Genomic DNA, 24,169 nt, shown 5'->3' on the forward strand with positions numbered 1-24,169 from the left:
CCCTGTGCCTAATGCCCCGCGTGCCTATGCAGGCACGCGTGCCTAGGGTTGCCTACCTCTGCTCTAGCCTAATACATCACTCCTGGGTTTACGTTGGTATTGAACCCTTTGCTGTAGACTAATACATCACTCCTGGGTTTACGTTGGTACTGTGGAACCCTTTGCTGTAGTCTAATGCATCACTCCTGGGTTTACGTTGGTACTGTGGAACCCTTTGCTGTAGCCTAATACATCACTCCTGAGGTGTGTATGGAGTGCTTTTGTTTGTATAATTGGCCTGGCTTTGGCTATAGTATTTACATTTACTGGCAGACAGCACTAAGAATAAAGAATATTAAGTTCAGTAAACATTAATAATTCATGCCCCCTGGCCCCTGCATTTAAACCCAAAACCGAGTGGGACTTTTTTAGTTTGTCCAGGCGAGGTGGTGAGTGCAGCTGTGTCAGTTAGTTTGTCTAGGAAATGGATATTAGGCTTCTGGTAAGTGGACAAGACGAGCTATATCACATAATATTCTCCAGCATTGCTTAAGTCTGCTGTTTGGGCACAATGAATCACGTTAAAAATTTAAATAACTTCTCTTAAACCACTATTCGTGGTCTATACTAACAGTGGATGTTTCGCTCGCATTTGATAACTTCCGTGTTTCACCACAACTCCAGGCAGCTGTAAGGGAGGGGCTGAGCCCGATACCCCCACCTTAAATTTTAGAAGCTATGACAGCTCTTCAGCCCTACATTACAGCCCTGTGACAACTCTTCTCACGGGTTGCGCTGTTTCTATGTGCAATGAAAACTCGGCGAGCAACGAGTCCAATGCGTCTTAACATCCTTCATCCTCGCCATTTCTGTACGCCCACGTCGCGGTAAAAACCTTAACTAACATTAGCTGCTAACGCTAACTAAGGGGCCTTTCTCACTCATTATATTCATTTCCATTCCATTCCGTTCTAGCCCGTTCCGAGATCTAATGCGAACTTCCCCCCTCCCTCTCCCCCCTCTAGTTTGTGTACACACTGCAGTCTTGGTTTGCTCCGGGTTCTGTTTACGGTTTGCCTTTTGAGCGTTTACGCTTGCCGTAGGCGATGATGTCACGTTCGAAAATGTAAACAGGAAGTGTCTTAACACGACGGCGGAGACTGGATGCTGATATAAAATGAACAAATAACCAATAAATATGAAGTTATATTTGAACCTCTGTTGTCAAGCCTTGTCAATATAACCCACCCCATTTTATCACAAATGGATGGTGTTGTAGAGTCCGCTTTTGAGCGTTTTGCAGGGTTAACGATAACGCTAAGCTAACGGCTAACGCTAGTTAGCTTACCGGTAGCCTTTTACCAGTAACATTGCTGCATCGATTATATTGAATGTCATTGATCTACTGGTCGACCACGGCCGACTGGTTGGGCACCACTGGTCTAATAGAAATAAATGCATTCGAACAAGAAAGTATAGTATACAGCAATGGCTAACGCTAAGCTAATGGCTAACGCTAGTTAGCTTAGCCTGTCCAACAGCTAACATCCCATCGCTCGTGGCAATTATATTACATGTCATTGATCTACTGGTCGACCACGGCCGACTGGTTGGGCACCACTGGTCTAATAGAAATAAATGCATTCGAACAAGAAACCAATGTATAGAAATAGCATGGCAAACAAAAATGGCCAGGCCTAATGCGAGCCAGAAGTGCTGTGCTTTGTAACGTGGCTTTATGTTTTCATCCACTGAGCTGTGAGCACTGAGCATGACAGTAACGACGTTGTGTGTGTCACGCCCCCCGCTCCCACTGGCCCGAATCCGAAACCACCTAATCCAACTGTCCCAGGTTCAGCGGGGGGTAAAGCGAATCAGCGCCGGTTCGATCCCAAAAGGGCTGCGTCCGTCTGAGTGAGAACACCCCCCCCCCCCCCCGTTCCCGGGAGCAGTGATTCGATCCCATTAGGTGAGTGAGAAAGGCCCCTAAGCTAAACTAACCCTGGTTGCTGCACTGTCAGGGGCGCATGGTGGTACTAAATCCAGATTGAACTCTGCCATTGGAAAGAGAAGATTTTGCCGGATCCATAGATGTATGACTTGGCCATAATACTAATAATATAATAATAATTGGTCATTTATAGGCCTGATATTCTATATTCAATATTTAAAATTGCATGCGTCCAGATGGCAAAATCCAGTACTGTATCTCTACAAAAAAAAACTGTAAATCATCTGCCCTTTATTCATTTGCTTATAATCTTTGTACACTTGATCTCAGGAAGGTGCTGAATGAGCTCAGTTTTCAATTATTCACGTCTGGTCAATGTTAGCATGGTGTTATTCACTGTCAAAGAACATTTATATTCTCCTTTGGATCATTACAATTTACTCAAGCACAGTAATGGACACAATATTCCTGACACTGGGGATTGTAGAAGTGGAGCAATCTTCCATTTACTTGGGTATGTACTTCCAGGCAAATGTTCTGTATGGCTAGGGCTTAATATCTCTGTGAGGGAATCTGACTTTGAGGTCACGGTGGCCCTCGAGACACGACCTATGTATATGGAAAACCTTCTGAGACATGGAGGAGACTTTTATCCAAACCAAAAACGTATCAAAATGGATCTTCCAAAATGTTGTTTACTTCACAGATATGCGCTTCCTTGCGTAATCTTATCAAATTATTGTATTTGCTGTAATGTTACTGTGCGATACTACAGTACTCACGTGAAGTCGCAGGACTGGGCCTAACAAAATTAATAGTTGGTTTCAGGTTGGTTGTCAGTTTGGCCATGGGTAGGTAGGGAATTTATTTTATTTTATTTTTTTATTTTATTCTTTCCCACGGCGACTATGGATAGGGAATTTCTTTATTTAATTAAAATGTTCACAACAACATGGATGCATGTACTCTGCCAGCATGTTTAATATCCATAATACTAAATGTTTGACTAAGATTTCTATGAAACTTTATTAAAAAAAAAATAAAAAAAAAAAAAATTATATAATTTTTTCTAAAAACTCATAAAATATATTGGGTCGCACCTAAATCGGCAGGGTCGGTCGGCAACCTGAAACCAACTATTAATTTTGTTAGGCCCTGTGTTCCTATGGCTGGGCGATATGGCCAAAAATGATATCACGATAACGATATGATGATTTTATCATATCACTCGATATCGATAATTATCTATATTGTTATAAGTATAAAAAAATATATATAATAATAATTTTTGTTTTCTTTTTCTTTTTTTAAACAACAGATGTATGTTTATTTTGCAGCAATTCTTTGTCGTTGCCGCCATCTTTAGTGTTACAGCCCCTCACACTCGAGTTCTCAGGCTGCAGCTGGTTTGAAAGCAAAAAAGTAAACGGGCTTCTCTGCTGGCTGTGTTCTGGCTCTGCTAGTTTATTTTCTATCTTTTGGCGCTTTTTTGATGGACAAACCACTGTGCACTGTGACTCGCGACTGGAGACTAGCTCTGCTAGCACACATAGCCTACTAGTGTGTACAGACGGTTTCAAACAGTATATTTCTTTTATTATCTTTTTCCTCCTTGTTCCGATTTTTCTCCCATCCCAATGTTAGTCGTTATGCCAATTCCCAATCCCCTTCCTGGTCGTTGCGCACTCTATCCCCTACCGTCGGTCCGGGAGGGCGGAGACTATCACATGCTTCCTCCGACACATGTGTACCCAGCCCACCGCTTCTTTTCACCTGGCAGCGCGGACTCTCACTGGGAGAGTGTAACGTGTGGAAGGTCACACTACCTCTCCTAGATCCTTCCATTGCTGTGCAGGCGCCCCGACCGAACTGTAGGAGTCGCTGTTTACCACGACCAGGACCCACCCTCGCCGGGTTTCCCACCCGCTAACACTGCCAATTGTGTTAGTATGGACGGTCGGCCAACCCGGAAGCACCACAGCTGGATTCGATCCCACTGTCTCTGTGGTGGTAGACAGATGCTTAGTCCGCTGCGCTACCCGGCCGCCTCAAACTGTATTTTTTATTAGAAAGCAAACAAAATAAATGGACAAGAGAAAAAGAAATCTCAATTTGGTCAGTATTGTCATTTGGACAAGCAAAGCCATTACTTTAAGTTGCAGCAAGAAAGACAAGTATGTTCACTGTCTCTGGTTTTAAAGCTGCCCTCTTGCAGAAAAAAAAAATCTTTTCATATTTTTTTAATTATCGATCGATATCGATTATTAACTCATTCAGCGCCAATCACGGAATAAGTCGGGTTAACTTGCCATGCGTTGAGCGCCAATCACGAGAAATCTCGGGTTTTAATCGTTATTTCTTTTATTAGCTATATCCATTCATTTTTCATCCATCCAGCCTGATGTTATCGTTGGGAATGGGTCTGAGCTCGCAAAGGGCTAATACCGCCGCCTACGCCTTCCAGCCGGTATTGCACATAATTGAAATCCCTCCCCCTTGGGCTGTGCAGTGATCTATGAAGTCCGGTCCAGGTTTCCCTACTCCGGCATGACTAATGTTATAACACAGAGTTTGGGGAGACTCAGAGCAGCGTGGATTATGCCTTTTGGACATATAACGTTCGATCAATAAACACGATCAATATTTGGAATGGCGATCAGGAATTGGATTAATCTTTTTGCATTACATCAGAGACAAGGTAAGAACACTATATATCCAATCTTGCATTGATCTGATATTCTTTTCTCCGCCGGTCCAAGCCCCATTTCATGGGTGCATGAGGAAGGATAATAACGATAATCTAGCGTTGATTTCAGGAAGATTCAATAATCAGGCAAAAAATTACAACTTCATAACTGGATTTCACTAAAGGGCTATTATCGCGTCTTTTCCTGCATGGGATTACTCAGGCCCTGTTTAGACGGAAACGCTAGCAGGTGAATCCGCAAAAATATTTTTTCAGATGTGCCTTTCGTTTATACGGAAACGGCGTTTTTACGGGGTGAAACCGCAAAAAAGTGAGACTACCTTCCAGGGTGGAATTCCTAGAAACGATAAACCTTTGCGCTATCATCTAAACTGTCAAACCGCATAAAACGATGACGAAAGGGTTGTGACTCAAGGCTCTCGTCGCGCGTACTGCTTACATCACAGGCATGCGCCAGTAGCCTAGAAGCGTAAACAAAGCATGTCTGATTCTATCCATGGCGATCACCTGAAGGCTACATTGGCAGTACTTTTAAATACACAAGAATCTGTCCCGCGGCGTGACTGGACCCACTGTCTGTGAGTGACTCTGCTTTGGTCCAATCACATTCCCCACCCACAGTCTGCGAATCAGAGGCAGAGTAGGGCGGGTCTTCACAGCACGTCATGTGACATATGCGCCAATCGTGTGACAGCGGGGCTCAGTCGTCTCGAGTCGTTACAGCCTCGTCTGCACGGAGAATTCCATCCCAAAACACTAGTCTAAACGCAAAATTAAAAGTGAGACCGCAAGACGACTTTTGCGGTTTCTGTTGAGACTCTCTCCGTCTAAACGTAGCCTAAGAATCACCCAAACTATACTCATATTCAAAACGGTATACATTTTTTTTATTTCTTTGAATTTTTGAAAAAACTTAAACTTCTTTTTTTTACTTAATTTTTTTTTTTTTTTTTTACAAACATACAGTCACAAAATACACATACAAAATACACAATACTATCAAACAGACAGAAACAAAGAAAAAACTACAACATCAAAAAGAAAACCGAAATAAAAGACAGGGTGTGACATGGGTTCATTGGTCATTTCTATCTTTAAATTTTTTATTTACATTTCAATGTATTTTCTTGTTTCCTTTTCATCCTTCTGTGATGTCGTTCCTCTTCTTCCTATATTCCTCCCACTTTTCCCATTTTGACTCAAATTTCTCCTCTTGCAGCCTCAGCATATTCAGCATTCTCTCCATTTCCGTATCCCCTCTATTATCTCTGTCCATTGTTCCTTCGTCTGTGCTTCTACCCTGCACCACAGCTTAGTCAGTGCTTTCTTGGCAGCTACTAATGGTATCTTATTCAAATATTTGTCTTCTCCCTGAATGTCTTTCTGTGACAAGTTCCCTGGGTATAGTACTAGACCTGTCTGGGGTATTTCATATCCTACTATTTCATTTATTATCTCTCCTATCTCTTCCCAATAGTTTCTTATTTTCTGACATCCCCAGAATATGTGTGTGTGGTTCGCTACTTCTTGTCCACATTTTCTCTAACATGGTTTCTGTGCTGGTGTGTAATTGCCCTGTATTTCTGGTGTTATAAAGAATCTAATTATGTTTTTCCACCCAAACTCCCTCCATATCCTTGATCCTGTGGTTGATTGTTGTATCTTACATGTGTTATACCATTCCTCCTCTGTTATCTCTATTTCTAACTATTTCTCCCACTTTTCTTTTACATACAAGGTTGTAATTCCCTTACTGTCGATTATTGCCTGATATAGTGCTGATATAACCCTCCCCTTCCTTCCTTCATATGATTTTACCATTATCCTAATTAAATTACCCCATTCTGTTCTTTGTCTCTGTCTTGTTTTATTTCTTTGTTATAATAATCTCTAATCTGTAAATATCTAAAGTGGTCTCTATTCTCTTGTCTGAATCTTTCTTTCAATTTTTGGAGAGTCTGCATCTCCCCTCCTTCTATCATTGTACATATTGCTGTTATCCCCCCCCCCCCCCCCCCCCGTTTCCATCTTTTGAACCCATGGTCGTCTATCCCTGGTTTGAATTTGTTGTCGTGTGTTATCCATCTCAGTATCTTGGATTCTTTTTCTAGCTTGTATTTCTTTACTATTGGGTTCCATATGCTTATAGTGAATTTGGTAATTGGGTCCAGTAGTTGTTCCTGTCTTCTGAACAGCTCCCTATCTCCTATTAGTGCCTGCACTTCGAATCCCTCTCTTTTGGTTTCTATATCTTTCCATTTGGCTTCATAATTCACATTGCACCAGCATGCTACTGTCCTAAGCTGTGCTGCATACAGTAATAGCCTTCTAAACTGGGTACTGCCATTCCTCCTTTCTCCTTTGGTAGTTGTAGAGTCACATATCTGATCCTTGGTCCCCCCCCCCCCCCCCCAAATTAATCTTGATATCTGTATCACATTCCCTGAATTGTTTTTGTGGTATTAATATAGGTAGGTAAGACTGAAATAGGTATAATAACCTTGGTAATATGTTCATCTTAATGATTTCGATCCTTGAGCTGAAATCTAGGGGCATTACTGTCCATCTTTCTAGGTCTCTCTTGATTTTCTGATTAATCTGTGTATAGTTTTCCTCGTATAGCCCCTCCACCCCTCTTGTAATGTTCACCCCTAAGTACTTGATCCTGTCCATGTCCCATTTAATTTTGTATTTTTCTTTGATCTCTATCATTCGTTGGCGTGTAGTTCAGTGCTAAAGTCTGTGTCTTCGTCACGTTGAGTCTATACCCTGAGTAATATCCATATTCTGTCAGTAAATCCATCTGTGTCGGAAAGCTTATGTCTGGTTGCCTCATATATACTATCACGTCGTCTGCGAACAGTCCCAATTTATGTTCTGTTCCCTTTGATGTATTTGGTCTGTCTAATTAGTTGAGCCAGTGGTTCGATGAATACATCGAAGAGCATCGGCGAAAGACAACAACCCTGTCTGGTAGCTCGCTCTAGTTTAATCCGGTCCGTCAGACTACCATTTACTAGAGCTGCCGCGATTACCGCATTACCGCGGTATCGCTGTTACATCACGGCCACCGCAGAGTAGGCTGAATACCGCGTCACAGCGGTTTTTTATAATAATAATAATAAATTACCCTCCTCTCGTTGGGCTTGCGGCTCTGCAGATATACCCTACTCCTCCATCGAGGTTCCAAGCGACCCTATTGGGTACCAGAAAAGTCACGTGAAACATTGCAGACCACTGATTGGTCAGAAGAGAGACGCGTCACACGTTTTTTACGTCCTGAATGTCAGCTCATCACAACACGGCTAATAACGTTAGCTTTAACTCTCCACCGGAGTGGACTACCATCGCTCTTCAGGAGTACTAAACGAGACATAATGATTTTACTGTCTGCAACGAATGTTATAATAAAAGCCCTTCGTTCTATACACTTGTCTGATTGAAAACTTTATTAACAGACCGCAGAATGGGACAACTCAGCACGCTCTGAGCAAAGAAAGGAACTGAGATATGAATAGAGTATTGCTTGCCTTGATATGGTCCGGTAAATACGCTGATGTTATTGAACGTATAACTATATAATGTTAATGCCACCAAACGAATGCCTTTATTATAAAGTAGTAACTTTATAGTAATAATAATAAGAAAGGGTCAGGGGGGTTAGGGGTAACCACCCCTGCCCGCGACACCGAGTGAACTGCGCACGACCAGAGGGGAAACTTCGAATCCGTGTTTCACTTTCAATAACTAATGCGTGCTTGCCGAATCCCAAACAATATTCATGCTGCAAAGTCATCCTCTAAAGATAGACATTTAGACTAGAGGCAGGCTATATGCTATAAAGAGTAGACTACTACTAAAAAAAAAATGCATTCAAACTTTTTTTTTTTAAATGTTTGTGTGCGTGCGGTAATAACCGCGGCGGTAGGAAATATTTTGCAAATGTGTGCGGTAAGAAAAACATCAATACCGCGGCAGCTCTACCATTTACCTTAATCCTTGCCGTCGGTTCTTGATATAATGCCCTAATTGTTTTCATAGCATTTTTGTCTAATACAAATTTCTCCAATACTTTATATAGAAATATCCAGCTTATACTGTCGAATGCTTTTTCTGCATCTAGGCTAACTAATACTGCACTTCCTCCTTCCTTTTGTATCTCCTCTACCACCTGCACTGTCTTCCTTATGTTATCCTGTGCTGTGTCTGCCTTCCTTTAATGAATCCGGTCTGGTCCTCATCTATAATATCTGTCATAAATGTCTCAAATCTTTTGGATATTATTGATGTATACATCTTGTAATCTACATTAAGTATGGACACAGGTCTGAAACTGCCACATAGTTCTCTATCTTTCCCTTCTTATGGAATTGTAGTAATTATGACTTCTTTCCATGAAGGTGGCATTGTGCCTTCTTTCATCGTGTGTCTGAATGCTGCTTCTAATATGGGGCTCAGTTTCTGTCTAAATGTTTTGTAGAATTCAGAGGGGAATCCGTCGCTATCCGGTGACTTACTGCTCTTTGCTTTACTGATCGCATTCCCCACTTCTTGTTCTGTAATCTCTGCGTTTAATATTTCGTTCTGTTCCTTCCCTATCGATGGTAGATCTAATTTTCCTAAAAATTAGGGATGCCCCGATCGATCGGCCACCGATCGTTATCGGCCGATAATCAGTATAAATATGCGATCGGTGATCGGTGATAATGCTTTATTTTCGCCGATCTTCAAAACAGATCTCACTCGCTGAGTTCTGTCTCAGACACCGGGAGCTGCACACAGTGCTGCGCGTCTGCTCCTCCTCCAGCCCTCCCGCACGCATGTAAACACGGGTCTAGTCTAGTGGGACGGGACCTCCATGAGCTAACATTAGCTACCGTTACAAAATGACCCAGTCAACTATTCACTTTTAGTTTAATACATGATGAGGCATTGTCTAACTGAACGGTATCTAGCCGGCTAGCTACTGATAGCTCCTGATATCAACAAATGCTCCAGCAATAGTCTAGTTATCTTGTACTAGTGTATGATACCTCTGTTAGCTCACGTTAGCTTAGCTCACTGTTCAAAACGAAATGTCCCATTCAACTAAATAGTTCACTGAGGCGTTGTCTTAACGTTATATTTCCGGCTAGCAGTAGCTACAGACAGCTCCTGATATCAATGTCTTATAACACTCATTCGATGCATATTCGAAGCCCGGCTTGCGTCGCAGTCACTAACGGGGATAGCTGAGGGAGTAGGGTATATCTGCAGAGCCTAGGGTAAATCTGCAGAGCCGAATGTGATTTGATCAAAGCAGAGTATACACACAGACAGTGGAGATAGCGAGCATTTTGACTTGTTGCGTGGTGGCGTTGTCTCGCAGATAATACAACTACAAGTCTAATTATATAATATATATATTTTATAAAAAAAAAAAAAAAATTATATAATTTTATTATTAATCAAAAACGATCGGTATCGGATCGGTATCGGCCGATATGGCTCAAGACGATCGGTGATCGGTATCGGTGGCAAAAAACGTGATCGGGGCATCCCTACAAAAAATTTCTATCTCCTCTTCTCCTGCCGCTATCGGTTGTGTGTATAGTTTCTTATAGTATTCTTCAAATGTCTTCTCTATTTCAGCTGGTTCTCTTAGTATTTTGTTTGTGTTCGTGTCCCTTATTGTGTGTATTGTGTTCAGTTTTTGTTGTGTCCTGATTCGTCTAGCTAAAAGTCTGGTCGCTCTCGGTCCTCCTTCATAGTATGTCTGTTTCATGTATCTAGCTTTCTTCTCTATTTCTGTCAGCAGTTCTTTGTTTATCTTTCCTCTAACTTCCTTTACCTCTCTAAGTGTCTTTTGGTTCTTTGAGCTTTGGTGTTCTTTGAAAAAACCTTTTTTTTTAATGTTGTGGGACTTGTACAGCACTTTGTTCAACTTTGTCAGTGCTGTAAAGTTTAAACCCTTTTAAATCTTAGACAAACGAAACACTTTGCTTTCATGAAATATTTTAAGCCGTCATTTGAGGCTTTATAAAAGCAGCACAATGAACACATCTGTCAGTGCCGAGTCCAACCTCATCTTAAATAACAAACAGCATTGCTTGTTGTAGTTAACAAAGAGAGGCAGTTGATTTTGCAAAAAAAATATCATATTTTCTTTTCTTTTTTTTAATAATAACATTTTATTTTCATATTCGAATCCCATGCCCATCGAACAAAGCTTTGAAGTATTTAAGACGGCCCTAATAATATTTCATATATTTTAAGCACTCGCAAGTTTCGCAGTCTCCCCATTGACTTACAGCGATGGCGTTCTACCCAGAAGGTAAACAGCGACCTCTGGCGCTGAATGAGTAAAAATATATCGCGATAATTATTGTTATCGTTTTATCACCCAGCCCTATAGTGTTCCCCTCGGCAAATGATGACTCTGAATCCGCATCAACATTGCTTGCTTGTTGACATCTACCTGGTTCTTCTTGTTATAATCGTTGTGCTGACATTATCAGGGTAGCGCAAACATTCCTGAGTATGCTTTTCTCACAAGTGTGTGAATTGACGGATATGAAGCGTCCGTGTTGCAAAAGAACATCCATTTCTAAAGCCTCTTTCACACATGAACTTTGGACAATGCCCAGAGAATCAGGTGCATCATTGCCTGGAGTTGCTCTTTCACACATGTGGCACACAGCATGCCATTCTGTGACAGACATTGAATGCATTTACTTCACTTGGTTTAGGCGAGGGGTGGCACCTAGAGAGAGGGCAGAAAGGGAAAATGCCTCCTCCGCCTGTGTACAGAAGATGATGATTTTAAATATTGAATCGACTCGCCTCGCATGTAAAGCGGCATCGTTGCGAATGACGACAACCTCAACTTTATTCGAGTTAAAATAAAGGTTTGAAATTCAATTAAACGAGGGTCAGCGGTATTCCGTACAGAGTGAAATAAGTCAGTGGTTCCCAAAGTCGGGGTCGCGACCCAAAGGTGGGCCGCGAGCAGCCACGGGTGGGCCGCGAGATGATTTAAAAAAAATTAATAAAAAAAAAAAAAAAAAATATTTTTTTTATTTTTTTATTTTAATTTTTTTTTGTCAGGCCACTGAACTTAGAAGCAGGCCAGGACAGTGTTTCTAGTTGTATTCTAAAATTCTATTCTATTGTATTCTAAAATGTGACTATATGGTTTTATATTAACTTAATAAATAAACAAAAACGAAAAATCTACTTATTTCAACGAACATTTCAAACTAAATAACAGATTATGCACATAAAACGCTGAAAACAACCTAAGCAACAATAGTATTTTAATGAGGCTATTATTATTATCATTATTATTTTGCAACAAGTTAGCCCTCTCATAAATAGCACATATAAATGAATAACTAACTTGAACTAACTTAATAGGATTGAAGTGATATTTGGCTTAAAAAATCGGTCACCTGACAAAAAAAAAAAAAAAAAAAGCCAGACGATGTGCATTGGGCCGCGGCTCTCTGACGCCTTATTTTCTGGGCCCCGGCCTGAAAAGTTTGGGAACCCCTGAAATAAGTGACAAACGGTGTTTCATACAAAACAGGATTCAATCCAAAACATAATTACTCATAAATTGTTGTAAATGTGTCAAATGTTCATCCTCCCGTTTTAAAGCATTATTGAGCAAAAGATGACCTACTTAACAAATTATAACTAATAATAGTTTCATAAAGGCTAAAACACTGTGAGAAGCAGGGGCGGTCAGGTGGCGTAGCGGAGATTGCGTTCGTCACCAACGCCGGAGACGCTGGATTCGCCTGTTCGAATCCAGCTATGTTCGCCTGTTCGAATCCAGCTCCCGGCGTTGTCACCAGCTTGGCTGGCCGTTCACACTAATACAATTGGCAGTATTAGAGGGTGGGAAAGCTGGAGGGGTGGGTCCGGGTCGTTGTAAACAGTTTGGTCGGGGCGCCTGCTCAGCGCGGATAGGATCTAAGGGGGGTAGTGTGATCCTTCCACACGTTACACCCTCTCAGTGAGAGTCCGCGCTGCCAGGTGAAAAGAAGCGGTTGATTGGCTAGACGTGTGTCGGAGGAAGCACGTGATGGCCTCCACTCTCCCAGACCGACTGTGGGGGGTAAGTGCGCAGCGACCAGGAAGGGGATTGGGAATTGGCATAACGACTAGCATTGGGATGGGAGAAAATCGGAGGAAAAAGAAGGAGGAAAAAGATCAATAAAATAAAAATAAAAAAACACGGTGAGAAGTACACATTTCATATAAATGTACGACTTTGCTGTCTCGCTCTCTGTGCACGCCTCCACACTGTCCCTTTTTGGAACATATTGGACGCACCTCACAAACCCGCTCAAATCTTGGTGAGACAAATGCATTATGTGTGTATCGGTGAAGATGTTCAAGATGCGTGTCTGTGTTCATGCCAATTGGCCAAAAGGGGGCGTGGTAGTGGGGCCTATCGCAAAAAGGTGCACAACTTCCTAATTGATTCACAGACTTGCACAAGATTTTGTGGAAAGGTTGGTCATGAGCCAAAGGACGACTGTTTAACTCCATGGCAAAATGGGGAGTAACTGTCTGCTACACGTATTCACATAACATGGCCAAATGTTGTGGAAAACTTGATCATGGGGCAAGGACACACAAACACACATAGCCACGCCCCCTTGTTTGTGTGTGTGTGTAATGTATATCAATGCATATACGTATATAGATGCATGCACGTACGTGGTTGCAGCTATTGCGAATTCGCACTTGTTTTGTTTAGCAAAAAAAGTTTAAATAAATAAAAAATAAATCTCTATATATATATATATATATATTTCAGCAGCGGAGATCTTATTTCAGAAGCGGTTTACCTCCGCTGCTAGGTGTATATAGGGGAAACACTGAATAATTCAGCTTGACAGCCAGTTGCAGTGTATGTCAGAGCCTCTTTGGCTACGTCTTGTCTCTCCACAGCACTATACCACAAACGGAAGTGCATTCCAGGTCCTCCACGGATGTCAGTACAGAGGAGTCGAAACCCTTGGAAAGGAACTCTTCATATACTTTGGCCCAAAAGCTCTAAGGTAGGTCTGCTGCAGCCGGCTAGCTAGAATAAACAAGGGTAAGGTCAATGAATGTTCGGCAGCTTTTTGAGTAGCTGTCCAGCTGCCTGTCAGTTAGGCCCAATACCTAGATCCGTCTGGTGACTCCGGGAACGCACAGGACACCAAAGTGCCGCGAAGTACCGCGAAGAGCAGCCAGTTTCCTCGTTCATACCGACCGCGGAGCTCTGCGGCCGGCTCCTGATCTTCAGCCATAGTTCTGGCTCAATTTCGCCTGTGAGCCTTGAGCGAATCAGACATACCAGATAAAAAAAGAAAAATAGAAATTATGAACAAAATGTTATTACGTTTTTGTTAATCAGTGAAGCTACAGATGAAGAGGTTAGGGTAGGACGTCATTTGGTTTGTCAATTAAATCCGTTTGGTTTGTAAAATACATTTTATGGTTCAGCACCTTGGAGAGCTCGTTTTATGTTGTACATCATTGAAGCTACAGACCAAGCTACACACTGCTGGTAACAAACACCCAACTCATTATGTTGTGTTATAAATTGATGAGGTTATTACGTACCCATGATAAAGATCAGCTTATCAAGGTGGGCAGGATGACACAGGAACGGCATAGAGCATCCAGTACATTTAAAAAACAAAACACCCTGTGCCATCTGCTCTGCACTCACCCGGAAATATTGTTGGTCGGCTGTCCAACCTCATGTATATAATAATATCATATATAGATTAGGGATGCCCCGATCGATCGGCCACCGATCGTTATCGGCCGATAATCGGTATAAATATGCGATCGGTGATCGGTGATAATGCTTTATTTTCGCCCATCGTCAAAACCGATCTCACTCGCTGAGTTCTGTCTCAGACACCGGGAGCTGCACACAGTGGTGCGGCGTCTGCTCCTCCTCCTCCAGCCTCTCCCACACGCATGTAAACACGGGTCTAGTCTAGTCTAGTGGGACGGGACCTCCATGAGCTAACGTTAGCTACCGTTACAAAATGACCCAGTCAACTATTCACTTTTAGTTTAATACATGATGAGGCATTGTCTAACCGAACGGTATCTAGCCAGCTAGCTACTGATAGCTCCTGATATCAACAAATGCTCCAGCAATAGTCTAGTACTAGTGTATGATACATCCGTTAGCTCACGTTAGCTTAGCTCACTGTTCAAAACGAAATGTCCCATTCAACTAAATAGTTCACTGAGGCGTTGTCTTAACGTTATATATATATATATATATATATATATATATATATATATATATATATATTAGAGCTGGGCCGTTAACGGCGTTAACGTGCTGCGTTAACGCTATACTAGTATCGCGCGATAATATAATTAACGCATTAATCTACATTTTTTTTTACCTTTATTTACCCAGGGTAGGTTCGCTGAGCACAGATGCTCTTTTTCAGGAACGCCCTGCTTCACATTCACACAGTTCCATTCACACCTGGGAGCTGCCCAGTACAACCACAGTTGACACCATTGGCCACTGAGCAACTCCACTGGAGCAGTTGATTCAAGCCATGTCACATAGTTCAAGTTTGAAATGATTATTTCTGTTTTGCTCCTGAGAGTGTGCTAGATACTGTACTGTACTGGTAATATTATTTATTTGTGTTAACTTCTGAATAAAAAAACTTATTAAACACAAGTACATCTTATTGAACATTATTTTGATATTTCATTACCAATTATCATAGCAAAACAGCTTTTTCAAACAGTCTGTAATGCATTTTGGAAACGGGAGATGGGCTCATGGTGTAATGGGCCACCTGGCCTGAGAAACATAAGGAGGAAAGAAAAAGTAAGGACATACTTCTGGTCATTATTTGGGTAGAACACACATATTTTGAATGCCTTCGGCAGGTTTTTTTTTTTTTTTTTTTGTCATTTTAATCTAGATTAATCTAGATTAAATCCAGGATTGCAGATAGATTAATCTAGATTAAAAAAAATAATCTATGCCCACCTCTAATATATATATATATATAGATAGCTCCTGATATCAATGTCTTGTAACACTCATTCAATGCGTATTCGAGCCCCGGATTGCATCGCAGTCACAAACGGGGATATCTGCAGAGCCTAGGGTATATCTGCAGAGCCGCAGATATACCCTGCTGAGGGCATACTGAATGATTTGATCAAAGCAGAGTATACACACAGACAGTGGAGATAGCGAGCATTTTGACTTGTTGCGTGGTAGCGATGTCTCGCAGATAATACAACTACAAGTATAATTATATAATACGGTATATATATTTTATAAAAAAAAGAAATTATATAAAATTTTATAAAAAATTATCTATATCGGATCGGTATCGGCCGATATGGCTCAAGACGATCGGTGATCGGTATCGGTGGCAAAAAACGTGCTCGGGGCATCCCTAATATAGATATATGAGCACAGGAAAAAAGGTACATAATGTACATTATGTTATATATAGACATAAGTCATATTTCCGTATTGTATCAACAATTTACTGTAGATTGTGTACATATTACAAATAAGTACATATATTACTTATTTAAACAAAATAACATTTTAAAATGTTCAGAAAATGTACAAGTTCACCTGCCGGGGATTGAACCTGGAGCGTGTCAGTTGTGTCTAAACAGAATGTGAGAGAAACGAAAACCTCTATCTCTCTCTAGCCCTCCCTGGACATGCACTCGGGACAATGTGTGGAGAATCGCATGCAAGCGTTGCCTGGAGTTGCCTTTTCGGACATGTAGCACAACAGAATGCAATTCTCCAGGGGAGACGTGTTCGGACATTTGGAAATAATACGCTCGGCTTTTAGACGAGGGGTGGTGTCTAGAGCGAGGGCATGACGATCAAACAGCGTTTCATATCTCCAATCCATCCTCAGACAGACAGCTGAGCAAAGAAGTGGCCAGCATATCACCTTTCAAAGATCTCCCGTTCAAAGCATTATTGAGAAAAAGCTGAACTATTTAACCAATTATGACCACTTAATAATTATTTCATACAGGCAATGTATGACTCAGAGGCCCACACCTCCACACTGTCACTTTTGGAACATATCGCCTCACAGACTCGCTCAAATCACGATGAGACAATGCCTTGTGTATCTTGTCCTTGTCCTAGGAATGAAATTGAAGAGAATGAAGATAACGCGGATATACATTTGATCCAAAAACCAATGCGTTTTCATTTAACTATCAGCGGGAAATCGCCATCTGTACACAACATTGTTGTGTATAGAACATGGTTAGTTTTATTAATCAATAGGGCCACTCGTTTTCTGTGTGAATACGACAAACGATAATCTGCTTGTGTTTCGGACCTGGGGGTGGGTTGTAAATTACACGGATTTAGGACTAGGGAGCTGGGAGAGTTCTGCATGGGATAATTAGCATTTTTGTGATCGGACATACAGCCCCTCTGATTAATGTGTGGTCAAGAGCAGGAGTCCAGTGCATGTCCGAGAGGGGCTTCTCACTCTCTGTGTGTGTGTGTCTGTGTCTGCCAGCCAGCCACAGCCATTTATTACCTGAGTTTGGCCCGGTTGTGGCCAACTTATATCATAGTAATAATAAGCCACTGACACTCTAGAACTCTTTTTAGAAACCTCGCTGTCCAAACTAGCAATATTTGGCTCTGGTAGACACACACACACACATACACACACAAGCAGACAGACAGACGGAGACAAAGAGCACTGGAGCAGACCGGTGAGGAGAAATGTGCTTCTGGTGTGAATAACTAGGCTCTGCGGCGCTTCGGGTCCTGTGTGTCTCTCTGGCCCTAAGTCTTCTCTCATCTCATCCGTCACCCAGTGCAGATGGGACAGGTGTACCGGTACATGCCAAATTAATAATTAGTACTGCTATTACTGTTTCCCCTCTCTCTCTCTCTCTCTCTCTCTCTCTCTCTCTCTCTCTCTCTCTCTCTCTCGTTCGTATATTGTTATATATATATATGTATTTTTTATGTTTCTATGTTTGTGCTACCTTACTGCCGACAACAATGTCTCAAAGTCTCTTTCTCTTTTTTTCCCTCCATCTCTTTTTCTTCTCTCTCTCTCTCTATCTCCCTCCGCCCCTCCCCCCACAAAATATGCCCCAGGCTCCACTTTGGTATGAGTGGATCAATGCGTATAAACCCTGCTGAGCGGAAGGACAGGAGAGGATCTCCAACCTCGCTGGAGCTTCACCTGACCACAGACACGCTCTGCTTCTTTGATACTGCCGTGGAAATCAGGTAACGGGGACAACAAGCCTTCCTCGGATGGACTGGTAAATGACACCTGGGGGACCCGGTCTCTCATTCAAGTGGAGTGCCCTATATGTAGGCTAGGAGGACCGCTATGTCTGCCAAGCAATTGCTTTCATTGCGTTAAATTTCACCTATAGGTGACTGTCCCACATAATAAGACTGATATGGTGTCACACTTTACCACTGTAGTGGTAAAAAAAGAAATCCCCAGAATTGGATTATTTCCTCTCATCCTTCCTTCCTTGATAATAAATACAGATGTACAAATCATATGTAGGTTGGTAAATAGGTAGGTGGTAGATACTATGTATTTGGTGTAATACATGTTGGTAAATAGGTAGGTGATACTATGTATTTGGTGTAATATAGGTAGGTGATGCTATGTATTTGGTGTAATATATGTTGGTAAATAGGTAGGTGGTACTATGTATTTGGTGTAATATATGTTGGTAAATAGGTAGGTGATACTATGTATTTAGTATCATAATTATGTAGGTTTGTAAATAGGTAGGTGATGCTATGTATTTAGTATCATAGGTTCGTAAATATGTAGGTAATAAGACTATGTATTTAGTATCATATAGGTTGATAAATAGGTAGGTGGTACTATGTACTGTACATAGTAAATTGGGTTTAGGTGGGTACTGGGTTTACCCTCTACTACATCCCTCCACATGGTATATTATTCAATGAGTTCATAAAATGAATAGGGCTGTCAGTTTATCGCGTTAATTCGATTAATTAATTACACACAAAAAAAAATCTTTCATTTCTTATAAATTTTTATATTTTTTATCTCATTCATTCCATAAGAACGTAGAATACACATTTACAGACTTTTTTTTTTAATATGGCTATTTGCATGTTCTTGGTATCTGATTCTAGGGACATTATGGATCTCAGGGAATGTATTCCCAGTGTCAGAAATACTGTGGGCTACAGTAGATCCACAAAGAATGGATTGCACGGTGCTAGTTGCACCCTTACTTACAATTCATTATAAATGGGGGACCCTGATGTAAACAAGACGAAAGTCTTTCTCTGGTCTGCATCCCCTTAACACTTTGGATGCCCAACCCGAGTTTTCTCGGGTTTACCCCCCGCGGGTTGAATGCCCATAACGAGAATATTCGTTTTTTCTCGTTTTTATTTTTTTATTAGCGATCTGAATTCATATTTCATCAACCGAGTCTACCGTTGGTAAATCAGCCACCCCCGGCGCTCAGATGTGAAAAAAGCGCCCCCTATCGTCTCCCAGATGGTAATTCACCCTTTTGGATTGGACTCAATGAAAATGCATGGGGAAAAAAGACCCGGACTCCACATTTTACTTCTCACGCAAGCAACCAGGGCCGATCAGCTTCACTCTGGACCCTCAGAGCAGCGGGGATTATGTGTTTTACTGTATACGCGGTGGATCAATAAAAGGATAGATTTTTGGAATGGTCGATCAGGAATTGGAATAATCCATTTGGATAACATCTGATCTCCGGTAAGGAATCTATTTTACCAGTATTAGGATAATCAGACCTTTTTTCACAGAGATATAAGCTTTCCCCCTATATGTGATATGGCTGTTTTGACTGTGCGAGTGATCAGGAAATAAGAGAATCGATTTACAGCTTGTGGCACCAGCGTGCATATGTACACATATACTATCGATAATCTAGCGTTTATTTGAAAACGATTCATAAATAGGCCGAACAATGACAACGTTCTAGAATATTACAGTACATCAGCGTTTAGCAGGGATTCTTTTTTTTCCTTCTTGAAAACGAGGGCTTTTCAAAATGATATAAAACGGAAATGAACCGATAAAAAAACAATCGGCTTCGACAATGTTGACTGGAAATGGGTCATTGATAATGCGACGGGCAGATTAGACACATAGCCATAATTTTACACATAGATTAGGCGATATTAACGTTAACATTGAAGTGGTGCTGGGCATTCAAGCACTAAATGTGCGCCCCCTGCTGGGCATTCAAAGTGTTAAAGGAAAACTCCAACATTTTGGGAAATTGGCTTATTTGCCATCTACCCTGGAGTTAGACAAGAAGATACATACCTTTTTCTTCTCTGTGCATGCATTAGGAGTAGGAAGACACGCACCGTTAGCCTAGCACTCAACTCTACCTCTCCACCAAACCATCCACCCATCTCCCCCCACACTCCCTTATCAACTGCCTGCACGAAATAAAAACCTGGATGTCATCAAATTTCCTCAAGCTCAACAACAATAAAACCGAGCTCATGGTTGTGGCACCCAAGGCCCTGCTCCGGAAGGTTGGGGATCTCACCCTCAACATTGACGGCTGCTCCATCTCCCCATCCCCTAAGGTCCGCAACCTGGGCGTTATCCTGGACTCCACCCTTTCCTATCAATCCCATGTAAATTCCCTCACCAAATCCGCCTTCTTTCACCTCCGAAACATTTCCAGACTCCGACCATCACTTTCCGACACCACAGCTGAGACCCTCATCCACGCCTTCGTCACCTCCCGCCTGGACTACTGCAACGGGGTCCTGTCCGGGGTCCCAAGCAAAACCCTGGACAGGCTCCAGTATGTTCAAAATTCAGCTGCCAGGGTTCTAACCCGCACCAAACCCTGGCAGCACATCACCCCCATCCTCATCCAGCTCCACTGGCTCCCCATCAAATCCCGCATCACCTACAAAACCCTCCTGCTCACCTACAAATCCCTTCACGCCCTGGCACCTCAGTACCTCACTGACCTCCTCCACCCCTACACTCAGTCACGGTCCCTGCGATCCACGGACACTGGTCAGCTCTCCATCCCCCGAACCAGACTGCGGACGTTCGGGGACAGAGCTTTCAGTGTGGCAGCTCCCACCCTCTGGAACTCCCTCCCCGCAGAACTCCGCACCACCCCAACTCTGGACTCATTTAAAAAACTGCTCAAAACCCACCTCTTCAACCTGGCCTTCAACCCCTAACTTTCTCACTTTATATGTATGTGTTGTGTCTGTCCACTATGTTTGTTGACTTGTTATCTCCCCCCCCCCCCCCCCCCCTTATGTAAAGCGACCTTGGGTCCTTTGAAAGGCGCTATATAAAACGAAGTATTATTATTATTATTATTATTATTAACTCCAGGGTAGATGCCAAATAAGCTAATTTCCCAAAATGTTGGAGTTTTCCTTTAACAATTGTGTGTATTGAGCCATACTGTATAATTAACAGATTGCAGAATGGGTACAATACAGTATGGCTCAATACACACAATTGTTAAGGGGATGCAGACCAGAGAAAGACTTTCGTCTTGTTTACATCAGGGTCCGCCATTTTCAATTCATAATGAATTGTAAGTAAGGGTGCAACTAGCACTGTGCAATCCATTCTTTGTGGATCTAGCCCAACGTATCTTCTATTTTTGAATAGCATGAATCTAATCGAAAATATAGTGTTTTAAAGGATTCTTTAGTACATAATCTCTTTTAGTTTGTTCCCCTCTTCTTTGTACTTTGTATAATATTATTGATGATTATGTGAATGTAAATACTCAACGACACTGAAAATGAGGGTTGCCCCTCAGTGTAATTTCGAGTTTAAATAAAGATTGAAGTAATTCATTAATAATTCATGAATAAATGTATTCATTCATAATAACTGTCAAGTTATGTAAACGGATGGAATTATGTATATTAATCTCTTAAATCTCATAATGTAATAATAACATGGAGTGATATTTCAGCTAAATACACTTTTCTACAGTAAGAGCAATCATATTCTTTTAACTGAAAATAAGTTGCCGTTTGGAGGGAATAAACACGGTTCACTCTCGTTCAGCTAGTAGTCGATTCATACTCAAGCCCACGGTCGCTCAAGGAGTCCAAAGAAACAACGGCATTCAAACAAACTCACTTTTCATCTGTGTGTCGCGGTGAATTGGGCGAACAGTTTGTGAGATGTGTGGATAGGGCATTCAACGCGTTTGTTCAATCTGGGGAGATTGGTGTAGTTCCAAGAGCAGAATGGCCGTCCTCCACTCCAGCTGAATGGACAGGCTCATGTAGCCGTGAATGGTGGGTTGAAAGTGGCCAATCACCGAACACAATGGGGGTTGTGTTCATCGGGAGGTAGGCGAATAACTCACAAAGAACGGCGTACAAAACACCCCGTGAAAAGAACAAATTGAACCACCCCAGAACAAATACCAGATGTTCTCTCCCTCCCAAGTTTAACCAGTCCTTTCTGAGGTGCCCCCCCCCCCCCCCCGCTTACCGTCCTCACATTACCTGACGGGAGATCTGCTTGCAGGTCGACTGAGGACTGCCAGCAGAGAGTGAGGGCTCTGCAGAGTCTGGACGTGTGCTCCTCTAAGTTCAGCTTCTCCCGCGCAGCGGAGACCGTGAGGGGGCAGGGGGGCAGGATGCTCTGCGATGTCCTCCTGGACCAGGCCGTCCTGCCAGGGGTGGGCAATATCATCAAGAACGAAGCCCTGTTCGACTCCGGTCTCCACCCAGCAGTGAAGGTATTGTGTTTATTAAGATGAGATAATATATTCCTTTTTTGATCCCCTTGGGGAAATTCTGGCGTCATAGCAGGAGGGGGGAGGTACAGGTATGGGCAGGGTAATGGTATAAAAGGATTTTTTTTATTTTTATTTTTATAAAATGGTAAACAATATAATTAACTCGGAATATGAGAACGTTATATTATACGTTACAATAGATATGGGCAATAAAGAATTTAGAATCTGAATATATACTATGTAGTAAAGTAAACCGTATACACAAGGTACCCTAACTGTTATGATATACGTCACACGTAATACGTTATAATCCGTGCAGGTATTCCAAGCTCGTAAAAGGGAGTTGCAGCGATTTACACCGCAGTGGAGTTACTTATATTTGTCTTTGGTAGAATGTGTTTCACATCCACAGGAGGTCAGGAGTCGTTCACCTCTGGCTGACCTGATGACCTCTTGGGAGCCACCACGGCCATGCAGGGTTTTCTCTCGCCTCTCACTGCAAACAGGCAAAATTACTTATTGAAAATTGGGGCCGTTGACACACAATGAAACTAGAATGGCACTGAGACATGCAAGGCCCCGGGGTACAGCACAACCTGGCACTGAGACATGCAAGGCCTCGAGTCGTGAATATTTAGGAGAATACCAAACTGCCTCTTAATATTAGAGTACACTCAAACTCTCATCCCTCATTTGGAAGCCTTGGTGGTTGACCTCTTGACCCTTCTCGTACACACCGATGGCTAAAGGTTTCACCTCAGTATTCGCCGTTGAACTTTGACTGACTTTAAAAATAAATAAAAATACCAGCAATAATAACTTTCCAAAGTGTAGGCGCTTGGCCGACTGTCAACCTATCCGCCAAGTTTGAGCCAAATCGGATTAGAAAGTTACTGCTGTGATAAACACAGCTAGACACACCCACACACCCCCATGTGAGTGATTACGTTACCCTCTACTCGTGCGGGTGTATAGACATTACCATTCTTTGTAGGGGTGGGTGGGGGGTGTCGATAGTTACAGCAATATATCATAATATTTTGCATGCTGATATTATATTGATACAGTATAGTGATGCCAAGTATCTATTTATGTAAAAAATTTATATATATATATATACCTGGCAATCCCATTTTATTGCAATACAAAATTATTGGAATGCGGTGAACAGACTGGAAACTTTATCTTATTACATAGAACGGATGTACCCGGTATATATATTATTATTTTTATTATGGTAACTGTAACTGAGGGGTACAATTCCCTGACTGTATTAATCAAGTACTGATATCATTAAATCACTACCGTCTATGTACTCCTGGCCAATACTGTACATAAGTATATTAGATTAGAACACTCCCACAATAACACGGTTTTCCACACAAAATACTTGTTTACAATATTTATTACATCAAAGGGGATATTAGGTTACATTACTTTGAATGCGCTTATAAGGCAAATAGAATGTGCAGGCAAATCAATAGTGAATATTAAGAATTATCTCTGGTACTCTGGGATAGGGTGGGGTACTACCGGTTGTAAGCCAGCAGAGGGAGGCAAAGCTCTAGGCAAGTCAATGGTTCACGGGGGCGATATCACCCCTGGAGCAGCGGGGAAAAGCAGCCTGGTCCCAGGTTGCGCTGCGCAATTGAAGGCCGTGGAGCCTCTGGTACGACAAAGACGGGCTTGAGTGATGTCCCCACGGGCACGTGGATCCCACAGCAGTGGGTGTAGACGGTTCT

At 42.0% G+C, this 24,169-nt stretch overlaps 1 protein-coding gene across 1 annotated transcript in view; it reads left to right on the forward strand.

Moving 5' to 3' along the window:
* neil3 (nei-like DNA glycosylase 3) overlaps positions 1 to 24,169 on the forward strand; it is a gene marked incomplete at its 5' end in the record, with an annotated part of 48,246 nt that overhangs the window by 8,945 nt on the left and 15,132 nt on the right. The window contains 3 exons of the mRNA XM_084331901.1: positions 13,581 to 13,690; positions 17,782 to 17,916; positions 22,214 to 22,427. Of these exons, the coding sequence (XP_084188027.1) occupies positions 13,581 to 13,690; positions 17,782 to 17,916; positions 22,214 to 22,427 (459 nt within the window). The remainder of the gene's footprint in view (positions 1 to 13,580; positions 13,691 to 17,781; positions 17,917 to 22,213; positions 22,428 to 24,169) is intronic.

This window comes from Notolepis coatsorum (assembly GCF_963971535.1).
Source record: "Notolepis coatsorum genome assembly, chromosome: 16".
Lineage (NCBI taxonomy): Eukaryota > Metazoa > Chordata > Actinopteri > Aulopiformes > Paralepididae > Notolepis > Notolepis coatsorum.